This window comes from Rattus norvegicus, chromosome X (assembly GCF_036323735.1).
Source record: "Rattus norvegicus strain BN/NHsdMcwi chromosome X, GRCr8, whole genome shotgun sequence".
Taxonomy (NCBI): Eukaryota; Metazoa; Chordata; class Mammalia; order Rodentia; family Muridae; genus Rattus; species Rattus norvegicus.
The window spans coordinates 119,995,183-120,018,156 of record NC_086039.1 but is presented as its reverse complement, the minus strand read 5'-3'; the positions used below and the strand labels follow the sequence as shown (position 1 = coordinate 120,018,156).

General features: G+C 43.6%; 1 protein-coding gene across 3 annotated transcripts in view; it reads right to left on the bottom strand.

Moving 5' to 3' along the window:
* The window catches only part of Dock11 (dedicator of cytokinesis 11), a 183,121-nt gene extending 162,487 nt beyond the window's left edge, over positions 1-20,634 (bottom strand). The window contains exon 1 of one of the 3 annotated variants that reach the window (XM_017602037.3): positions 20,246-20,634. In XM_017602037.3, coding sequence (XP_017457526.1) covers positions 20,246-20,347 — 102 coding nt within the window. In that variant the 5' untranslated portion in view covers positions 20,348-20,634. The remainder of the gene's footprint in view (positions 1-20,245) is intronic. The other 2 variants (XM_006257453.5, NM_001191760.1) reach the window with 2 other exon arrangements.
* Positions 20,635-22,974: the final 2,340 nt, after the last annotated feature.

Here is a 22,974-nt window from a genome sequence, read left to right as displayed (position 1 = left end):
AGATTAAACATATGGTAAATTACAGATAGTGCTATACAAGTGTCTGTCATATAAATATAGCCATCCAGGGTTGGGGATTTAGCTCAGTGGTAGAGTGCTTGCCTAGCACGCGCAAGGCCCTGGGTTCGGTCCCCAGCTCCGGAAAAAAAAATATAGCCATCCAAAAAGTACAGTTCTTGTCTTGAAATCTACTTTTCTGCTTTTAAAAATGATTGTGATCAATGTAAAAATACATAAAAGTTTTAAAAACAGAAAGCATGCCAGGAGTGCTGGCACATGCCTGTCATCCTGGCTCTCAGAAGGCGGAGCCAGGAGGATCACCACAAAGTCAAGACCTGCCTGTCTACATAGTAAGTAGTAAGAGTTAGAGATTACCTAGTGAAACTGTCTCACAACACAAACAAACAAACAAATGAACAACCCCAAATGTCCCAGCATGGTGGCACATACATGTAATCCCAGCACCTGAGAGGAAAAGGCAGATGGATCTCCATAGGCTCTGGCTCAGCCTGGTCTGTATATTGAGTTCTAGACCAGGTAGGAATACACAGTTGATTCTATCTCAAACAAAAACAAAACCCAGAAAACATAAAGCAAGAATAAAACTTATCCACAATACCACCATCCAGAGTATACACTCTTAATATCCACAGGCCTATATTCATCATAAACCCTCAAATGTCTCACTGATAGTTTCTTTGAGAATATCAATAATACCAATGGCTATATTAATTCAGTGCTTCTTCTGTGCTAGGCATTGCTGTAAGAATTTTACTGCTTTAATTAAGCTTCATAACATTGCTGTTGTGGTCTATAGCAGCATTATATCCATATTGCAGATGAGGAGGTGATGGTGGAGAGTAATTAAATAGCTAAATTCCCACCAATCAGATGTGTATTATTCCACAGACAGGATGATACTTTATATGCAGTTTCATAAGTGTAACTTTTCCTTAATGTGAATCATAGTAAGAAGTCATGTCAATGACTGCATGGGTTTCTGGTGTATGCCCCTTACTTTAAAAGATTTATTATCATTTTTGAGCATGTGTGTGTGTATAGAGACTAGAGGCATTGGGTTCCCCAGGAGCTGGAGTTTCAGGTGGTTTTAAGTCTCCCTACATGGATGGGTCCTTTGCAAGTGTAACATTCACTCTTAACCACTCAGCCATCTCTCAAGTTCCTAGCCCTTATTTTTGAACACTTAAATTTGTGTTTCTTTTGGTCTTTTAATAAGTGCTGCCAAGTCCCAAAGACAATGTTATTCTTTCCCTTTTACAAACGACTGCATGGAAGTCCCCATTGTTAATAAAAACTAAATGAGCTATGCTGAGTCCTCTGGCACATTAGCGTTTGCCACTCTCCTGCGGTCTCTTAAGCCATCAATATTCTAATGGAAGAAAAGAGTTATCAACAGTTTACCCTGATGAGACAGAATGAAATCAATACACTGTAAAACCTAACAACTAGTAGGGTGATGTGAAGAATGACCTCTGAAACACATACCCTGTCTAAAGCCTGGCACCTTCTAATGTGACTTTATGGCAAAAAGGCACATAGAGATGTGCTTGAGTTAAAGGTTTTGAAATGAGGAGTTCACTGTGGTTTATAAGGCCAGGCCCTAAATGTTATTTCAAATGTCCTTTAATATAAGAAAGAAGCAGAGGGAGTTTGTCTTGGTTCAAAAGATGATGTGTAACAGGCTCTCAGAGGCAAAGACCAGAGTCATCCAGCCTTGGACCCAGGAAGCTGGGAGCTACTAAAGCTGGCAGAAGAAGAAAAAGCAACAGATACTTTTTAAAGTCTTTTGAGGGAATATGGCCCTGTCATTCTGATTTATGAACCTCCGGCCTCCAAAACTATGAGAGAATAAATGTATTGTTTCACGCCACTTGGTCTAAAATGTGTTTTGAAGGCATACTACATGCCTTCAGAGAGGAAAAACAAAATAAAACAATGTGCTACTCCGTGAGGTGGTCATGTTGAAGACTAAGGCCTCCCTTCGATAAGAGAAGGATGGAGGGGCATTTCAGATTAAGAGGGATGTTTGGAAAGGCTAAAAGTGGAGAGAACAGATAGTGTCTTTCTGAGCAGTGATAGCTCAGAGAGGCTGGGGTTCAATCTGTAGCTGAGGCTGTGGTGGGGGAGATGGGACAAAGGTGAGCCTATGTCCTTGGCTGGGTGACTTGAAGAAAAGCTGAGTGCTTCTTTATAGTCTCATGAAAGCAATGCTAATGGAGTTGGCATTTTTCTGGTCTTGGGGATTTTATCTCCCCCACCCCCACCTTCATAAGAAGCAGCAGAATGATGGACTACTTCTATGCATTTCAAAAAGATTGCTTTTTGGCGAATTGTCAAGATAGTCACCTCTAATTTGTAACAGCCCTCAGGGATATGCAAGCAAAACCCTGCCCAGGTTATTTCTCCAGGGAAGAAGCAAGGCACATGAGGGTGGGGTTCATCTACTCAGCTACACCAAGTAACATCTGGGAGGATGCTCCCCTGCCCCAGGAGACCCACTCTGGTTACTGTGAAATGGAGCTGGCCTTTGCCAAACAATGACTCCAACAAAGTGAAATCCTCAATTAAGTTGAGCTGTAAGAAATGCATTTATTTCTTATGCAAAGGATTGGACTGTAGAAAGTCCTAAAAAGCCAAAGGCTATGATTTCCCAATGAAGCCCAGCAGCAAAGAAAAAGAAAGTGATGTAAACCCGGATGTTCAGTTGTAATGATTGATTTCATCATGGCTAAAAACCTCCTCTTCTTTTATTCAGACCTAAATTCAAAACCAGGACATTTTAGGGAACGACTTTTCCAGATGTGCGGTCCCATGACATTCCCTTGGCACTCCAGTTACTAGATTTTCAGAAAAGGCTCCTAGCCATCACTAACTCAGGCCTCTGGAATTTTCCACCCTTGGCTTTTTAAAAAAAGGTTAAAAAAAATAAACAAAGTAATGTCTCTGCCCCATGGTGAGCACTTTGTAGTCAAAGAGAAGAAAGGAATGGAGGGGGAGAAAAGATGAGCAGACAGAAGTGAGAGCTGGATGTGATGGTCCCACCTGTTTTCCTAGCACTAGGGAAGGAGAGAGGATGAAGGAGAGAGAGAAAAAGAAAGAAGGAACAAAGGAAATAAAGTAGGCATGTGCCCACACTGGGGTGATATTAATTAGCATCGTGGAAAGAGAAGCAGGGAGGCAATGAAGTGGAGTGCAGAAGATCTAGAGCCATGGATTTGCCTAAAAGGTGAATACCAGGAACATGCGGAGTATGCATGTGGAGAGAGGGCTGGGCGTGTAACTCGATGGCAGGGTGCCTGCTGAGCAGGAGGAGCTATGAGGAGAGAGCACTTAGTGTTGAGTAGAAGTTAGAGAAGAGAAGAAAGGACTTGGAAGACAAAGGAAATAGTAAGAGGAAAGTCAGACCTGGTGGGGGGCTGCTCTTGCTGTGGTTCAGAGGCGCAGTCTCCATTTGCTGCCATTCCTGTCCAGCAGGGTTTGCTGCTTCAAGAAATACAGGTTTGGAACAGGTGTGAGGTGTTGTCATTCAAGGCTAAGAAAAGCTAGGAAGAAGGAAACCAGGGTAGGCATGCCGGGTACCCAAATCCCCCCTCCACTCATGGGTCCCAAAACACCTGTTGGTGTCTGGTAGCCAGTAAACTGGGACCTCAACCTGATTTGGACGGTTAGTTTTTGATTCAAAATTCCTCAGCTACTTGATTTGGGGGGTCTTGACTCACGCTGCTTGGCAGCATGAACTGTCTTCAGGCTTGACTATGTGTCTACTCACAAAAGCATTTTACTTACCTAGCACAAGGTCTGAAGCTTTTGATTTCCTCCTCTCTGGTTCTCTAAAAATAGGTTGCTATCCCCCATTGGATATTGTTAGTATTTTAATCTCTTGTCTTTTCGCCTATTGTAACACACACACACACACACACACACACACACACACACACACACACACACACACACACACCCTTCAATTCTCTCAGATATCCTATTGCCTTCTCTTATGTCTGCAAGTTTGCTCTAAATAGACTTAATCCATTATAAGGAAATCAGCAGAAAATGAACCTCTGCTTCTGTTCCGTTCAAGCAACAGATCTAAAAGCTTGTCCCTTGGGATTTTAGCATCAAGTGAATGAAAGTATCTGTATTGATCATCAGCCAAAGCAGCAATCAACCACATCACAACATACCTTTCTCTCCTGTTAGCACACTCTCCAACAACACATTGCTTTCTACTTTCTTCTGCTATCTACAACAGGCCAAGACTTCCCTGGCATCTAAGGCATCAAGTCTGTCCTGAAATTAATCAATGTACCTACTACCTGTAGGCCATGGAGCTCAGTGGAAGGCAAGCAGAAAGGAAGAGGGCCCACAATAGAGATTAGTAAATTGGGAAAACAAAACTAAAAATTAGTCAGTATGAAGGAAAAGGATCCATAAGACGGAAAAATAAATGCCATCTTAGAAATCTTTCTAAAGAAGTCCCAAATAGGACTATAGTTAATATACTTGCACATTTAAAAAGTAGTGGATTACTCTTATGTAACAGCAGAAAAATTAATACAACCTGACTGAAAATATCTAAAGATTTATCTTATGTTTGCTTAGAAAAAATAATGGGAATTATTTTCCTAATTGAAGAGTCCAAGAAAAAACATGGAATAGAAGAGAGTGAAGAGAGTTGCTGGACATTTTGTAGCTCCAGATTTTGAAACAAAATCTGTGATTTTTCCCTGACCTTTTCATAAGGATTTTCAATGCACAGCCAGATCAGTTACCCCAGGACCTGTAAAAGGATAGGTTGAGCCAGGGTGAAATGTAGCCGTGGCCAATTGGAACTGCTGCAAAAATAGCAAACACAACCCATGTCTATGATAGAGTGCTTCTTCAGAGCTGCAAGGAGCTGTGCCATCAGACCATCATGGGTACTCTCCTGGCCAGCATGAGGAGGCTGAAACAAAAACAGCCAGAAAGCATTTATGGTGTGGCTTTCTAAAATGGCAGAGACTCATTCTACAGAGAGAGGAAGTTTCAATTTACCTCTCAGTTAAAATCATCATGAACTCAAGAAGGAACTCAGAGAGTACCCAGTTTTTTCCTCTACCTTCTCCAACCATGTGTTTTTAGAAACTTTACCTGGAAAGGCGTCCTGCAATTTCCTTGAAAATTCTGGAAGGTGCTGCCCTGTCTAACTTGACCTTCAGCCAAGGTGAAGTATCTCTTACAAAGGACATATGAGAGGCATCTTGGGAATTGTGAGCCAGAGTTACTCAGTGATGTGAAATCATTCCTTTCCCTTTAGTCTCCTGCACATATATCTACAGTGCTCCCCAACACACACCTACATACCCTTACTGCTTTCCTCTTTTCCTTAACTTCAAGTGGAAAATTCCATAGGGCTGAACTGGCTAAGTGCCTGCCTGTGTCTGGCCAACTTGTATCCTGAAACACCTTAAGTCTGAAAGCAGTGCCCTCTATAAGAACTCCAGACCAATGGAGTCCTCTGTGGGGAAAAATTAATTATGAAGAATTTCAGAAAACAAACTAATGAAAATCGCAGATGACAACCCTTGCAGTGCTTTCTTTCAGCTAAAATACTCAAAAGGGTCCGTGCTTCTTCACTAGACCAGTGGGAAGGCATTTGCACTAGCCCACTGTTTGCTAGTCTATCAGATTCTTTTTCTCTTGGCTTCCATTATAAAACCAGGAACCCATCCAACCTCAGGAGCCCACCAACTCATGAGCCTTTAGCCAGACTTCATGGAGTTTACATACAAAAATGGTTTCCCACGCATGGCTTCAGCTCAGTCCCTAAAACCAGGAAATGTTTACTTTACTCATTAGAGGAAGCTGCAGGTGTGATTTTAAGAATTTTTGAGATGGGAAGACCATACTGCATTATGCAGGTAGGACCAAAGTCAAAACAAAAGTTCTTCTATGTGGCTGGCAGTGTAGCACAGTGATGGAGCCGTTGTCCGGCATGTGCAGGGCCATGATTTCAATCACCAATACCACAAAAACAAAACAAGGGGGTCTTATAATGGAGAGGGGGGACAGGCTAATCAGAGGCAGAGAAGAGGATATAAGGTGAGAAGTAGAGGCAGTGTGCTATGATGTGGAACATGGCCAGTCACTGTTGGGCTGAAAATTGAGACAGAGGTGCCAAAGAATGCAAGAGTCCTCTGGAAACTGAAGACGATGGCAACATACAGGATTCTTCTCTAGAGCTCCTGAAGGGAGTATAGATTTGCCAAACCTTAATTTCATCCCAGTGAAACCTGTGTCAGACTTACAACCTCTAGAACCAAAAATTTCTTTGTTCTATCTGGGGCTAGCTAGGCCAGGGGAAAACAGGTTAAAATAGGGGTTTTTAACCTGGGGTTAGTGACCCCCTAGGTGTCGCATCTCAGATATCCTACAAAGCAGATTATTTATATTACAATTCATAACAGTAGCAACATCACAATTATGAAATAGCAATGAAAATATTCATATGGCTTGAGGTCAGTACAACATGAGGAACTGTATTAAAGGGTCACACTTTTAAGATGGTTGAGAACGACTGTGCTAAAGGCAATAATAAAATGGTGCCTAATGACGTTCTGCTGTACTCATTGATCAGTGCTCTGCTCAGCCATCATCAGACACGCTTCCCCTTGCAGTAGAATGGAACAAATTTAGAGACCTACACCAGGCAATATACAGACAGTAAAATACCTGGGACACTCAGTCCTAAATGGGATTTCTCCAACAAATCCCTCCCATCAGGCTCAGCCAGAGGAGATGGGGGACACCAAGGAATCAAGGCCTTCTAAACACAACATGACTGACAAACATGAACTCCCAGAGGCAGTGGCAGCGTGCACAGGACCTGCACAGGTGTAAGCCAGATGGGAAGCCAGTACTGAAATGAGGAATGGACACAAGCCAGCATCCCTAACCCAGAAGCTATCTCTAATAGACAATCACTTGCAAAAGAACACTGCATTTTCCCCCAACAGGAAATATACAATCTATACTTACAGACAGGTCCCATGCCAAGCAGTAGATGCCCAACACAAAACGAACTCAAGAGTATTTTTGAAGGATTTTTTTGTCTCCTAATGCTTTGTCTGGTCATTGTGTGTTTAACCTTACAGATCCTTTGAATTTTTGTTTTTATAGAATTTCTATGTATGTGAATGAGTGAGTCCCTCCATCTTTATGTTTCATGTGTGCTTTTTCTGTGGCTTTTTCTGCTATTTGTATTGTCTTATTATTCTGGTTTGTTTGCTTTTATTTTAGTACTTATTATTATTATTATTATTATTATTATTATTATTATTATTATTATTTTACACCTGTTTGTTTTATAGTGAGCAAGAGAAAAAGAAAGGTGTGGGTTTGGGTAGGTAGGAAAGTGAGGAGGATTTAGGAGTTGGAGGAGGAAAACCACAATTAGAATATATTGCATGAAAAACACTATTTTCAATAAAATAAGTAAATAAACAAAGACAGGAACTTTGTGACAGTTTGCTAAGTCAGGAGTGGGAAACTGATGCACCATATGTCTCACTGGTCCAGCGGTCTGCTTGGCCCACCTGCTGGATGTTCTTACCTGGTACTCAGTGAGTTTGCTAAGCAGCCCCTCCCTTTCTCAGTACACTGTTCAGCTGTATAGAGCGTAAGCTGAGAAGCTGTAGACTCAATGTATGGGAGTCTGTTGGTCCCGTCTAGCAGCACAGTGATACCACTGACACACACACACACACACACACACACACACACACACACACGCACACGCACACACACACACATATTTTTGTATTGCCTTTCAGACAAGGTCACATTGTTAAGCCCTGCCTGACCAGGAACTCATTATGCAAACAAGGCTGGCCTTGAACTAGTAGAGATCTATCTCCATATAATATCTATCTATCTATAGATATAGAATATATTGTGTCATATATTGTATAATATTACTATATGTTATATGTAATATGATACGTGATCTATGATATAATATAGAAATTATATTAAAATAAAAGTATATAAAATATATATAAAATATAAAATATTTATATGTTAAAGTTGAGGTTGGCCTGGCTCTATAAGACCCTGTCTCAATGTAAGTGAATGAATGAATGAATAAATATAAGCAAGTAAATAAATACAAACATATAGGAAAAACCAGCAGTTTATACAATTTAAACCCAAGGACCTGAACACTGAATGTGAGAATCTCTTGATGCTTCCAATACTGGAGTAGGACTGTGCTCTAAGTAGAGAAAGTAAGGAGGATGGGAGTCAAGGAGAAAGCTAGTGAGTTATTAGAGAACTGAAGCAAGAAGAGTTATCAAATTCTTTGGGGGATCACTTTGGTGCTCCTAGGGAGAATTCTGACAAGCCATTTGATAGGGACAGACAGATACCAATTTCCTCTGTGAGCTGTCAGGTCAATCACTAGAAGTGAAGGAACAAGTCTCCCTGGGGCAAGTTTGAAAGGAGAGCACTCTTTGCTTCCAGAGCAATAGAGCATGTCATAAATACTCTGTTAGGCACAAATGAGAGTCACAGGCCCCTATGAGATCTTAACTAATGATTCTGTTTAGTTTCTGCAACAGTTGATGCCAAGTCTCCTTGGACATCAGCCATTTTTTGGTGGTAAGGTAGACACCTTAGACACTGGCATTCCTTCTTTCAGGTCTCTAGGAAGCCGTTTGGTGCACTGAAGCACTTGTTAGCCTTTAAAAATAAACTGGTCGCGCCAACAGCACTGTTCCATGTACTCGTGAGCACTGTGACAATAGGCCCTGTAAGGCATAAAGTTGGCCAATTCTCAAGAGAGAAAACTAAACTACTAATATAAAAGGCATGGAAAGAAATATAAATGGTGTTATATTTGGAGAGAACCAACCAATTTGGAAAAGAAAAAAAAAATCCTAAAAGAAGTTTCAGGAAAATATCCTAGGTACGTCTGCAGAGCTAAAGTTCTGAAGTCTTCTTTTTCTATATATTTATTCAAATAGCTAAAATAAAGGAAGAACAGCTGACAGTAACCTGTTCTTAAATAACAAAATAATAATCTTGTCCTTAACTTTTACTTTCCCACTAAAGAAACCAAGCTTGTTTGGAAATAAACATGGCTTCCTATAAGCCATCACCAAGCCACACAGGAAGTTCCTTCCCCTGATTACTTGTGGAACCTGGGAGGCACACCACTGTTGTTTTTTCACATGACTACTGCGAAGGAGAAGAGACAGCTGGAGTTCATTACTGGTTCTATCATTTGAAAGTGATGGATGACCTCTGGGCTGCCTCACTAGAACCCACACCTCTGTTTCTCCATTTATAGCATAGGAGTGATAGCAATGTAGTAGATGTTTAACACTCATCCACAGCCATATGACATCATAGACATCACAGGCCCTTTAACTCTCCTTAAAATTCTGGCTATAACAGGAGTGGGGAGATGGTTTTGCAGTTAAGAGAATTGTCTGCTGCTCTAGAGTTCCTAGGTTCAATTCCCCAGCACCCACCTAGCAGTTCACAATTGTCTGTAACTTCAGTTCTAGGAGAATGTGTATGAATGCAAGTGTAATATCTATACACATAAAATAAAATAAAATAAATCCTAGAAACAAAAATTGGGGCTATGGAAATACAAGGCCTTGTCATCATCTGAAAAACATTCCACACAAATAAACTAGCTGGCCTTCCATCACAAGGCACCGAAAAGCTTCAAATAAAGATATTCTGACTCAAGGACTTCAAAGCACACTGGCAAAGTATCTCCAGTTGTATCTTACTTGGTAAAATACCTCTGTTATTAGAGGAAGCACCATGTGGAGAAACTAAAAAAATCTGAACACCTAATGCTTTACAGCACCTTGAAATATATGCAGTCCAATACAAGCTGTCAAGAAAGCAGGAAGAGCCTTCCTGTGGATGATAAACTCTGTAGGCAATAAAAATAAAGTGGCAAAGAATCACAGGAAATCATTAAGAGCAAAATCTAGGTGTGATTGTGCAAGGTTTTGCATGAACAATAGAGAAACCACGTGTAGCTGGAATGACTGCTGTGTTTCCCGACAGACTTGACTGGGGAGGTAGATATGCCACCCTTAAAAGAATCTAGCTTGTTATTACAAACCTGAATGGTAGAATACAAAAGGACAGACATTGGGACGATGGGTGTAGTTCAGTAGTAGCATGCATGGTTAACATCTGTGAGGCCCTGGGGTTTTATCCCCAACAACACAAAAAAAGGACATAAAGCCTTGATATTGAGAAGCAACAAGGCATGGTCTGTGTGTGTGTGTGTGTGTGTGTGTGTGTGTGTGTGTGTGTGTGTGTGTGTGTGAGAGTGTGTGTGTGTGTCTGTGTGTGTGTCTGTGAGAGAGAGAGAGAGGGAGAGAGAGAGAGAGAGAGAGACTGTCTGTCTGTCTGTCTGTCTGCTTGTCTGTGTTTCCCTGCACTCAAGAGCACAGGTATATACAGGAAGCTATGCACGCTCATGTGTGCTCATGCATATGTGGTTTCTCTCTCTCTCTCTCTCTCTCTCTCTCTCTCTCTCTCTCTCTCTCTGTGTGTGTGTGTGTGTGTGTGTGTGTGTCTGTCACTCTCTGTCTCTCTCTCCCACCCCAACTATCTCTCACTAGCCTAGAGCTCACAGAGTAGGCTAGATTGACTGAGCCTTGAGCCCAGGGATCCACTAGTCTCCACCTCCTCAGAACTGGGATTACAAGGGTGTACTACCACACCTGGCATTTCTCCCATGTATTCTGGAACTCAAGGCCACGTCTTCATCTAAGCATTTTACTGACCAAGGTATCTCTCCTAGCACAACATTCATGTGGATCATATGTTCCAATGTATTCTTAATGCACTGGCCTAGTGTCATCCTGCTAGTACGCAGTTGGATGACGTGCTTCCAGAGCTCAGGCTCTTCTTACCCATTGCTCTAACAAGCAAGCGTGAGCTTAGAGGCAACAGCAGCTTAGTGAGACTGTCCCTTTACTCTACTCCAGCTTCTGCTCAGGAAGCCTCCGGGGTGGGGCTGTACAAAGAACCAAAAAGGCATCTGGCTCCAGGTTGATACAAATGACAGACCAATGTTAGCCAGGAATTCTTCCGCCTTCCTGGTAAAATCTATAGGAAGTCAGGAGATCTAAATCCCAAGAAGAAACATATTCTAAAAGTACCCTTATGGTTTGTAAATCATAAAACAAAACAGAACAAAACAAAAACCATAAGAAAGGAGGAACTGCTTGAGCTCCCTCTCCCTCCTGTGGTTTCCGGTTTCAGTGGTAAATAAAATTTAGAGACTAAAACTACAGTTTTCAGCACATCTTGTCAATGACTCTGTATCTCAGGAGAAAAATATCAAGTGGGTGAACTAATCCTCTGTACTAAGTTGTAACACTAAAACGACTCAGTAGATTGTGTATCTCTCTGTGTGCAAGCCTGTACAAGTCTCTCTCTCTCTCTCTCTCTCTCTCTCTCTCTCTCTCTCTCTCTCTCTCTCTCCTTCCCTCCCTCCCTCCCCCCCCCTCTCTCTCTCTCTGTAATAATTAAAGAAGACATCATGAATTTTGGAGGGAATGGGAGGACTTGGAAAGTGAGTGGCGGTAAGAGTTATGGCAATCACTACTCAAAACATTTAAAAAGGAAATATTTTTTAAAGCAAGGGTGGGACTAGCAAGATGGTGCAGCAGGTTAAGACATACTACCCAAGCCTCCTGAACTGAGCTCAATCCCAGACATCCACATGGTGAGATGAGAGAAACAACTCCTGCAAGATAGTTAGCCTTTGACTTTCACAAGCACATTGTGCCATACTTCTGTGTGCCCCCCATCCCACATACTAATAAAATTTTAATATAGTAAATTAATTAATTACCTAAAAGCCAGGAGTGTGGTAGTTTGGAAGGTAACAACCACTGATTAGAGTCCACAGAGGTGAAGCAAGGGAATGACAATGAGCTATACACATATACTACAAATTTCTCACCATTACACGTCACTGCTAACTCTCACCATTCCTATAAAACATGGGGGAGGGGAACTCCACAGGAAGGTCATACAGATTAACAGTATTCATTAGTGAAGACTTATTCAACCTTGTTAAGACCAGAAGAGACTAAAATCTAAACAAATGAATAAAAAATCAGAAAGTGTCAGGGATCTGGGACAAGGATAACAGGATTAACCAATTGAAGAGAGAAGACAAAATTACAGCGTTGTGTCTGTTTTCCATCTTCTCTACATCAGTCATTACTGTGCATCCCATCCACATGTCTGGATCAGGAGTCCCTTAAGGGTAGAAACTACTACGTTAGTTTCCCCAGGCACCCAAAGGAATCTGGATAGTTTCTCATTCCCAAGATCTACTAAAGCCAACAACTAGAGCAAGATCTCCCCATCCCCACTCATGAGTATGGATGTGTGTGTGTGTGTGTGTGTGTGTGTGTGTGTGTGTGTGTGTGTGTGTGTGAGAGAGAGAGAGAGAGAGAGAGAGAGAGAGTGTGTCTGTGTCTGTGAGAGAGAGAGAGAGAGAGAGAGAGAGAGAGAGAGAGAGAGAGAGAGAGAGAGAGAGAGAGAGAGAACTTCTACTATCACTCTAATGGGAAGTCTAGGGCGAGCCTCCAAATTTTTCTTCCCTACCCTGGCTCCTACTCCCTAATCTCCCCCCATAGTGCAATCCTCCTCCATCAGCTAATCACTCCTACAATCTTTGTCAGTTCAGCTCAACCCTAGTCCTCTTCTGGTTCTTCCTCCCTTTCCTGACTCCACTTGCAACACTTTCCTTTCTGGCCTCAAGAACCCTAGTCTTCTGCCAAAATGGAACCCTACATGCTTGGCCTCCCTTTAGAATGTTCTCACTCAAACCTGACCCTCACAATTCTTTCAAATAGAGTGTGCTCATTCTCTCCTCCCTTCTCTATCACCTTCCTCCTATTCACCTAAGCTGTAAAATCTCAAAATTAGCTTGACTCCACCTCTCTCTTCCTCCCTGTTGTTTCTCTTCCCTCTGCTCCCACTCCCGCTTCAGCACTTATCACATGCTATAGATTTAATCACTGAGCTGTCTCTTATCTCCATTCTCACTGCTTTAGTTAAGGCCTCTGTTATCATTCTCCTGGACTATATATTTTCACTAGTTCCCTGACTCCAGGCTCTTCTCCCAATACTCAAGAATCCCACAGCTATGTACAAAATGCAAACTGTGCACCTACTGCATTCCAGGTACCCTATGCTGTGCTCATACCTTGAAGGAATAGGGAACATTCTGTGGTAGATACTGAGGTGTTCTGTTTTGTTGTTGCTGTCCAACATTCTCTACTGAGTTTTCAAATTTTTCTTTTTTCTTTCTTTCTTTCTTTCTTTCTCTCTTTCTTTCTTTCTTTCTTTCTTTCTTTCTTTGTTCTTTGAGTGTTTCATACAATGTGCTCTGGTGTTTTGATCATATCCACTGCTCCCCCAAATCTTCACAGATCCACACTCCCTTCCCTGCTCACTCAACTGTGTGTCTTTTGCATTTTAAACCTATTATGACCAATTTGTGTTGCCCAAATGTACTTGAATCTGTGGCCTTCCACTGCATCATGGTCAACATACCAGAAAAACTGTCTCTCCCTGGACCTTCATTTTAATACTATACAAACCACCTGTCCACTAGTCTTCATACATTACTTTATTCCTCAAGAGGGCAATACTTATGTCTGTCCCCACTCGACAAACAAGAAAACCTGCCTTTGTTCTCAATGCAAGTAGCAGCAGAAGTCAGACTTCAGACCAGGGTTCATTTCATCCCCAGTACTCTGCCTCTTCTGTTCAGCAGAAACCTGAACACTTGGAACCAAGTCAAACGCAATGATCATGGCGTGAAGAATCTTAAAAGCAAGTCATGTGCAAAATGAAGGAAAGAAACGAAGGGTCTCAGAGCTTATGAAGAGTGAAATTTTAAATGGCCTGGTGGTTATCTCCACATGTTTCAAGGGTTGTCATATGGAAGAGGAAGCAAACTTTCCATGTGGTTCCAAAATGTTTGTTGCAGATCAGCACAGAACTCAGCAGAGTAAATTTCAACTCAAGTTTCCCAACACAGCCTCCTAACATAAAGAAGGCTTTAAGGAGAATCTAACCAATCCTTTTTCAGATGTGTCTAGGGGACATTCTCGACTGGAGTATATGAGTGGCCAGATCAGCCTTGGGGTGACTTTAAAGAACAGGGATGGGTAGCCCCACCCTTGACTCAGCCAAACAGAATTGTGAAGGACTGAGATGATTATTATAAGAATCCAAAACAAGGAAACAAGGCTGAGTCAGGCCCTGTCCTTAAAAGAGGTAATGTGGACGGGTCATCAACACAGGAAACACTTCAATTTCAACAGTAATCAAAGAAATAGAAATTATATCAACATACTCTTTATAACTCACCAGATTACAAAGGTGATGAATCTTAACCAGTGTCAGCACAGGAGAGGAAAAATATACTCTCTCGTGCTCTATTGGTGGAATAACTGGAACAACTTTCTGAAGGACAATCTCACAGTATTCTGCTTTGCTTTGCTTTGGTTTGGCTTGACTTCTTTTAAACAGGGAATTGTTTGTGGTGCTGAAGATGGAGCTCAAGGCAAGGCACACAGAGTTACATCTCCACCCATAAGAGAAATTTTCAATCCTAAAAATGAATATGGGCTTTGAACGGGAATTCCATAGCCAGAAATGTAATCTATGGGCAAAATCTAGCAAATCTGAAAATACCCTCTCAAAGATGTTGGATGCAGTGCTAACAGAACTGCAATGATGGAAAGCTGTATTTTAGCACCATCTAATATGGTAGCCACCACAGGTGGCTACTAAGAAGTTGATCTATGGCAAGGGCAATTTAGGAAGTGATTTTAATTCATTTAAATTTAAAGTGTCAGGGACAGGAGGAATGCCTGAAATCCCAGGAGGCTGAAGTGTAAGAATTACAAATTCAAAGCCAGCCTTGGCTACAGAGAAAGACACTATCTGAAAATACAAAATAAAGGAAAAAAATCCAGGTATCTATGACACTAGACAACACATGTTTACAGCAGCATGAAACTAGAAACTACTGGGTCAGGGAGACAGCTCAACAGGTAAAAGGGCTAGCAAATCGAGCCTGATGACCTAAGTTTAATCCCTGGAACACACGTAAAAAGCTAGGTGCAGGGGCCTGACATTCCAGGGCCCCTCCCCCTGAGAGATGTGAGGCTGAGACAAGAGAATTGCCTAGAATATCCTGGGCCAGCTAGCCTAGAGTATACTGCTCACCAAAACCAAGAGAGGCCCCTCCTTAACAAAGCAGAAAACTGTCCTCTGACCTCCACATAGACACTGTGATGAAAATGCTGAGATGCACACATGGGCACATGGAGCATGCATACACACATGTATGCACACAACATTTTTTTTTAAATCTAAAAACTATAAAGAATCAACCAACGAAGGACGGTTTAATCTATAAAAACTACTAATAGGATTGTTGGCAATTTTATTAAATACGCTTATGTAAGAGTAGGTTGGCTAATATGAGCAAATATAAATAAGATATAGAAAAGAGAAAATTTACATAAGAGCTGGCTAGATGGCTTTGCATAATCACAAAATAAAAACATTTAAATATTCATATATAAAAGTCAAAATACATACATTAGAATATTGAGTTCCTTCCAACCAAGACATAGTAATACTTCAATCTTTTTTCTTCTCTAAGTTTTCTTTGATGAATAAGTATTTTTAAGTGGCAAAGTAATACATGTTTAAAGAAAAATCACTGGTAATCAGGATAGGGAAAGTCTCAACCCAGAGAATTTAACTTAACATGTTAAACTTAGAAAACAAATCCTAGGACTGGGGAAATATCGAAGTGTGTAAGAGTGCTTGCTGTTTGAGTATGAGTATTTGCATTTGCATCCCCAGCACCTTGTTAAAGAGCCAGGTGTGGCTGTAGGCATAGTGGGACTGGTGTTCAGAGACAAGAAGATAGATCAGTCTACCCAAAGAATGTCTAATTCTGGTCACTGATACCTTGATTCAAGGAAATTAGTTGTCAAGTGACAGAACAGGGCACCAGTGTTCTCTAATTTCTGCATAGGTGCAGACAGATTCGGACACCTACATACACATGCACACACACATGCACCAAAAAGTGGGGGTAAAGATTCTAGTTGCTGTTTCAGTGAAGGCTCAGTGAGGTCTTTGGTTTTCTAACCAACTGAGTTGTTCCTCTGGACAAACTTTAGAGGAGTGGGTCATTTGAACCCTTCTAACAAGAGAAACTACCAAAAGGAATAATAAGGGATTCTTATGTTCAGGTGCCAAGGCTGTGGCTAACCTTTCTCATTCTCAACTCAATAAGAGATAAACTAAATCTTTGAACTGGAAAGGCATGCTCAAGAAGCCAACATTGAAGCCAGGTATGGCAGTACATGCCTGTAAACCCCTAGCATTCAGGAGGCTGAGTTAGGAACATCATGACTTAAGAAAGTAAACAAGCACAACCAAGTTGGGCTAGGAATGTGGCTTAGTGGTAGAATAGCACCTAGCACACTCCAGGGCCATGAGCTCTGTCCCCAGCATCAGAGAGGGCAAAGCCCACAGTGGAAGGCTTCACCTCCTCCCAAATAAAGCTATAGATTTTGTCCTATATTAAGTACTTTCCACACGCCCCCTGGGAAGAGGGAACAGTGGAGCTACTTACTGAGTTCTTCAGCTCTTGCCTAAAGGCAAGCAAGACAACCATTCTGCTCAAAGGCAGTTTTGAGTGGCGGGTGGAGGAAGTGAACAGCTGCTGACCCTTGTCAGCCTTTCTCAAGTCTAGAGAGCTAACTACTCTCATTTGAAATTCCTGATGCCAGCCAAAGGACCTGTCCGAATTACTGTGCCTCAAGGGGGCTATGACTGGTAATGTCTAACAACGTTTTGCTGATCATAAGTAGCAAGCACTATTTAAACTCCTACTAGGAGATACAGTAGGTTTATTAAATGCTTTTGGTCCCCAGCAGGCACCAAGAACCTGAAGAATAACAAAAAGACAGCACTCTGCACTTTAAATATGCATGTATATTAACAGTTTCCAGTAGCCTCAATCCTCACTGGTGGGTTATCTTGCTGCTCTCAAAAGCTCTCTTGAGATATCCCAGTCGATGATGATTTGGTCATTATCCCTTTCCCTGATCCTCATAGAAATGCTGAACTCACTAGAACATACAGCCATGAAACAGCCTCTCTTTCTCTGCCCATTTCATTACATAGTTAATACATTGTGGAAATACTAATAATGGCATGCTATATATAGCCAGGGCCCAAGCCTTCTGAATTTTTTGAACAGTGAGCAAAACCGAATGATGTTATGGACATGCCAACAAGGGTGTAACTGTAAGAAAAAGAAAAAAACCTAAAAAGGAAATAGTGTATATTTGTTCAGCTTGGTAGGGTTTCCAAGTTCTGTCAAGAATTACATGGGAAGAAAAGTGTGCCCTGCTGTGCTAACAACTCCAACTTATGCTGAAACTCTACTACTATCTTGGGTTTATGGCAGCAAGTGTAAATCCCATCTCAGCTGTCCCTCAATAAACACTTGGGGCTTACATCAGAACTGAACCAGAAGTTGACAGCAGCTGCAGCATGGCTGTTTTGCTCTCCAGTCACCCATGGCTTTCCTAACCATGGTTAACAGGTCTGTGATGTGAAACACAACACAAACAAAAACCAAGCAAACAACAAGAAACAGGAAGGAAAGTAATTCTTAAGAGTAAATGTATTTTTAAAGCTATTTATATCTTAATTGACAAATAACACTATGGAAGAGTGATTAGTAGATCACATACAGACACCCTAGATTGGAACTAAATAAATGAATAAAAGGTCCTAAAGCACCTAACGTCATGTCCTGTACACAGTAAGGGCTCAATGGACTGATTTAGATCACTAGAAACTACTCACTCAACACCCACCAAGTCTTAATACACATTACACACCACCGAAATGAGTAGATTTCACACTTGTATATTCCTTTGTATAAAAGCCAAAAATTGATCCCAAGTGAGATTGACTGACCAGGAAACCCCGGCCATAGTCTGTAGCTCCAAGAAGTCTTTCTCTCTTAATAGATTTTTGTTCCATTGTTGTTAAGGATGGAGAGGTAGGAAGAAGCCACTGCACCTATGCTGCACAAAAGTTATAGGTGGCACTTGTCTGTAATACTAGCACCCAGGAAGTTGAAGCAGAAGTCCTACCACCAAGTACAAGGCCAGAGTTCCAGGCCAGCCTGGGCTACACACTGAGACCTTGTCTCAAAACTGATCTTTTTAAAACCTAAAACCTCAGAAGGAATATTAACCTTTTACTGTTAGGGGTGGCAGGTCAAATGCTGGTCAAATCTCAGAAGAGGTTGCCTGTGTCCCATTTATTCTCTTGATACCATCTGTCCATCTTCCCTCTCTCTTCCCACTCTACAGTGGTAGGTAGCCAGCCACTCTCGGGCAAGGTTTTCTTTCTTTACGATTTTAGAAAAGCCATCCTTGTGGTAGGATCACTTGTGTCTGGAACACTTGCTAATAACCACTGAAGATGACAGCCCAGTATAAAATAAAGGCCTTGCACACAGCTTGTGGTCCTCTCTTAAATGGCCCCGATGACAAGTGAGGTTCTGATCTGACCTCAACAGGGTCTGGCTCCAAATTCCGAGCAAAACATACAATAAGCCAAATCCATTAAAACAACATTAAAGGTCTGGGTTTAGCTTCACCAAGCAGCAGGATTAAAACTTCAAGGGTCCAGCCACGATAAAGACATTTTTTTAAAGTCACTTGGCTCTGCACAGTGGCAGCTATTAGAAATCTGATTTTTATCTCAAAGGTACATATTTTACCTTTGATCCTCTTCCAGAACTCCCACTAATGTCAACTTTCCCCACTGTTAGGATCAGGCCCCTTACCTCGCTTTAATGTTGGCTGTATTGCTGATTCTACAAGATCAACATAAAAATTACAAGGAAAAGCTGCGAGGTTCCCTTCCCAGGATAAGTTGTGCTAACAAAAAGCCTTCTCTTAAGTGGTGAGATTTAAACACAGCAAATGACACAAAATAATATAGGAGTGGAAAGAGACAAAAGCCAGCAAATCTCCTGCAAAACATAGTAACAAAAAGCACGCTAATGAATCAGTCCCACTGCTTATTTAAGGTTTGGTCCCTAGTCCAAAAAATTGGCAACGAAGGTCTTTAAAAGCGAAGGAGCAAGTGACCCTTAGCATCCAAGGCTTCCCTCCAGATTTTGACAATCTGAACCGGGCTTATGAGGGTACTCTGGCGTACGGGGGAGGGGTGGTTTCCCGGAGGGGGGTGTCAGAACTCTTTCAATCCCCATCCCCCAGCTCTATCCGCCGACAAGACATCCCCAGTTCTCTGTGGTAGGCATCTGGTTCTAGGGTCTTCATCCTTAGACAGCAACATCCAGTCTTTTCCCCATCCTCTTGCCTCCAAGCACTCAGAAGTCTTAGAGGCCATCCTCTCCCAGAGGCGACTGACTCAAAGCCCACTCAGACGCAGACCCCCGTTGTTTCCAATCCTCTCCCTCTGCCTTACTTGGCAGTACCCTTCAACACCCACCCATCACCACTCTCCCTCTTCTCAGTAGCAGGAGGAAGTCGCTGTGCTTCCTCTGTCCACACAGCCCGCTAGAGCTTGGGCGCCCTGGGCTTTTGGGTGGGGTTTTTTGTGTGTGAGTGCGTGTGTGCGCGTATACTCGATGTGTATCCGCGCTCAAGTATGTCTGTGCTCATCGCATCCTTCCGCCTAGGCTGCCCCAGGTGCCCTCCTAAAGAGATTCGGATCTCCTTGTGCCCTCATCTCCAGCTCTTTGTGCGGGGGTCCGGGGGAGCGGGAGGTGCGATCTGAAGCTTTCTGCCGCCCCCGCCGGGGTGGGGACCCACGCTCTCTGTGAAACCCGCTTTTCCCTTCCGCTTCTAGCCAGCGCACGCTAGTGGAGCAGTCAGAGCGCTGTCCCGCGGCGCCTGAGACTCCCACCCCCGGGCAGCCGGTAGCCAGAGCGAAAACTTAACTAGAACAGAGGGTGAAAGAGAGCTCCTAGCGCACCGACCGCCGCTTCGCCCATCCTGCCCGCGGTCCCCAGCGCGCGCGCGGGAAGCCACCGCGCCTCTCTCGGTGTGAGCGTCCACCCCCCCCGCCCCCCGGGACTCCCATTCGCTCGACCACTCACCAGCACCACAGAGCCCCGCACGGCCTCCGACACGCTCTGGCGGAGCTCGGCTGCTGTGCCCGGCTTGCTCAGCCGCTTGGTGAATTTGCGCACTTCGGCCATGGTAGCGGCGGCGGGCAGGTCTCGGCGGGCGCGCTCAGTGCCCGGGGCCCGGGCGGCCGCTGCTGCTGCTGCTGCCTGTGTTTACACGCCGACCGGCCGGCCACATCTCAGCTCACCGCCCCGCGCCCAGCTCCGGCGGCTCCTCCTCCTGAGCGCCGCTCCTCCCTCTTTCCCTCCTTTTCGCTCTAGCTTTTGCAAGCTCCGGGTCCTGCCGGGCGGCGGCGGCTGCTCCCTCTCCGCAAAGGCCCCGACCTGAGTGGCCAACAGGCGAAGAAGGAGGGTGTGTCTCCTGGAGGGGGAGGGTTGCTGGAGGTGGGGGCGAGGGTCACGCGGGAAGAGGGGGAAGTGGCAAGCACCCGGGCTCCGCCCGCAGCTGATGTTGCTGGTGCAGCCGCATCCGGGAGGCGAGATGAGGCTGCTTCTTTTTTCGAGTGTATAGTGCGGGAGGGGGTCAGAGGTGGGTGAGGAAATGTCTCCAAGACTAGGGTTGTGTTGGGCCTCAAGGGTCCTCTGCCTCCCTTAAGACTTCGAGACCAGCGAGGGGGTGGGAGAAGTCTCACTTGCCCCCAGCCCGCAAGCCCCTAGGTCCCAAGCGGCTAGAGGCTTGGAAACAACATGGAGCAGCATGTCTCCTATTGTGTACTCAGTCTGGTTGGGTCTGCCCTATGTCAAAGGAACGAAGAGCGGGTTTGCTTCAGGAAAGACTTGCCTGGGTCCTGTACCCAACCCACTTCATTTCCTCACTCAGACATCACCTCATAGGGCAACCAGGGGACAGGCTTCTAGAAGTGTGTCTTACCCAGGCAGGGAGAGCTGGGTGGTGAGGGGCCTCAGAGCCTGTGATGAGTGGTTACTTCTGCAGTGACTCCACAAGGAGAATGTGGCCCCAGTGCTCACTGGGAAGGCTTTTGGAGGACATGTCAATCCTCTAGCTTTTACCTGTGCCCTGCAACCATTTCAGTCTTTCCTTAGTTTCCTCAGCTTCCAAGAAATTGTTTTCCCAAGAATCAAAGGACATTTTCTTACTAGGTGTAAAGCATGCATGCTTAAGACACAAATAAGACGAGTCTTGGGATGCTAGTGATCCTGCCGAGCCTTAACTCTGAAATGAAAGCCCCCACTTCACTTTTTTTTTTTAAGTTTGAAATGGCCCACCACCAGGGATCCAATCTGCTCCTTTGAGGATTTCCACTGGTACCCATATGGCACTTTCCACACTTCTCAGGCCTTCAAAGAGCAAACAGTCACACACCTACACAAGGACTTTGTTATGGAAACAAGAGCATGGGAATGGACTCCAGGAACCCAGAAAAGATCAAGTCTCTTAGCAGCAAGCCAATTTGGCCACTTTTGCATTGGTCCTAATAAAGCACAGATGAAGGCTTCCTCCAGGACCCGGGACCTGAAAGTCCTCTAAGGGACAGGCATTGAGGCATTGTCCTATATGTTGACCTCAAAGTGTGTGTGTGTGTGTGTGTGTGTGTGTGTGTGTGTGTGTGTGTGTGTGTGAGAGAGAGAGAGAGAGAGAGAGAGAGAGAGAGAGAGAGAGAGAGAGAAGGGAGAGATATGCAGGAACTGTTACTTGCAGGTAGATCAGCACAAATTCATGTCATGTGTTCCATGAATGGTGAATATCTGTGTACCTGGCTCCTAGTTGGTGACCTCCAGAATCTGCAGAATACTCTAGCATTTTCCCCCTTGCTAACCCCAGATTCACTGCTTTAGGTACAGGCATAAAAGCACAGGGGAAAGAGAGGTAGTGCTCTAGGTGCTGATGAATCATAATTGGTGAATGCTCGCCTCTCTTCTCTACTGTAGAATGGCCTAGACTCCTACTCAGTTTAGGCAATGGGTGTAAGACAGCAGACCAAGAGAACTCCTGGGAAAGTTCTCCACCTTGATAGAAAGAGAAGGTGTTCATTTCCCAGCCCATAGGTCCAATGGTCAAATCTTAGAGCAGAGTCTATTCCCCTCTGAGGATAAAGAGATGGCTTAGCACTCAAGAATACTTGGTGTTCTTGCAGAAGGCATGGGTTCAGTTCCTAGCACCTGTATTGTGGCTCACAACCACCCTGAAGTCCAGTTCCATGGGGATTACTCCAGTGCTTCTAACCTTTCCAGGCACAAGGTACACATGTGGTACACATACACACATTCAGTCAAAACATTTATACACTATTGCTAAAATCCCTTCCCTGGGCAAGATGTAAACAACATCTACCCTTCCTGCTAAAGTCTCAATGACCCTCAAAGGTACAGTTCCACCAAAGTTCACCTGGGGAACCAAGGAGTTTGTTAGACTTACTTACAAAGCAATACATGAGATGTTACTGGCAAGAATGTGGCTGACATAAAAGCAGTCACACTGAAAGGTCTGCACCCAACGGGGATGATAGCTTAACCCAAGGCAGCAAAGTAGATGAATTCCCTTATCCCTACTTGTCAGAGTCTATGAGGCCATGCAGAATTAAGATACAATTGTCCTTATATGGGAATTAAGGGGGTGGGGAGGTATCTCATGAATGGAAAGTAGAAGCAAGAAGCAAGGGGCCTTTATACTCTACACTTTGGCTTAGAGGATACTCCTATACAACACACATAAAAGACATCCATCCATAAATACATAC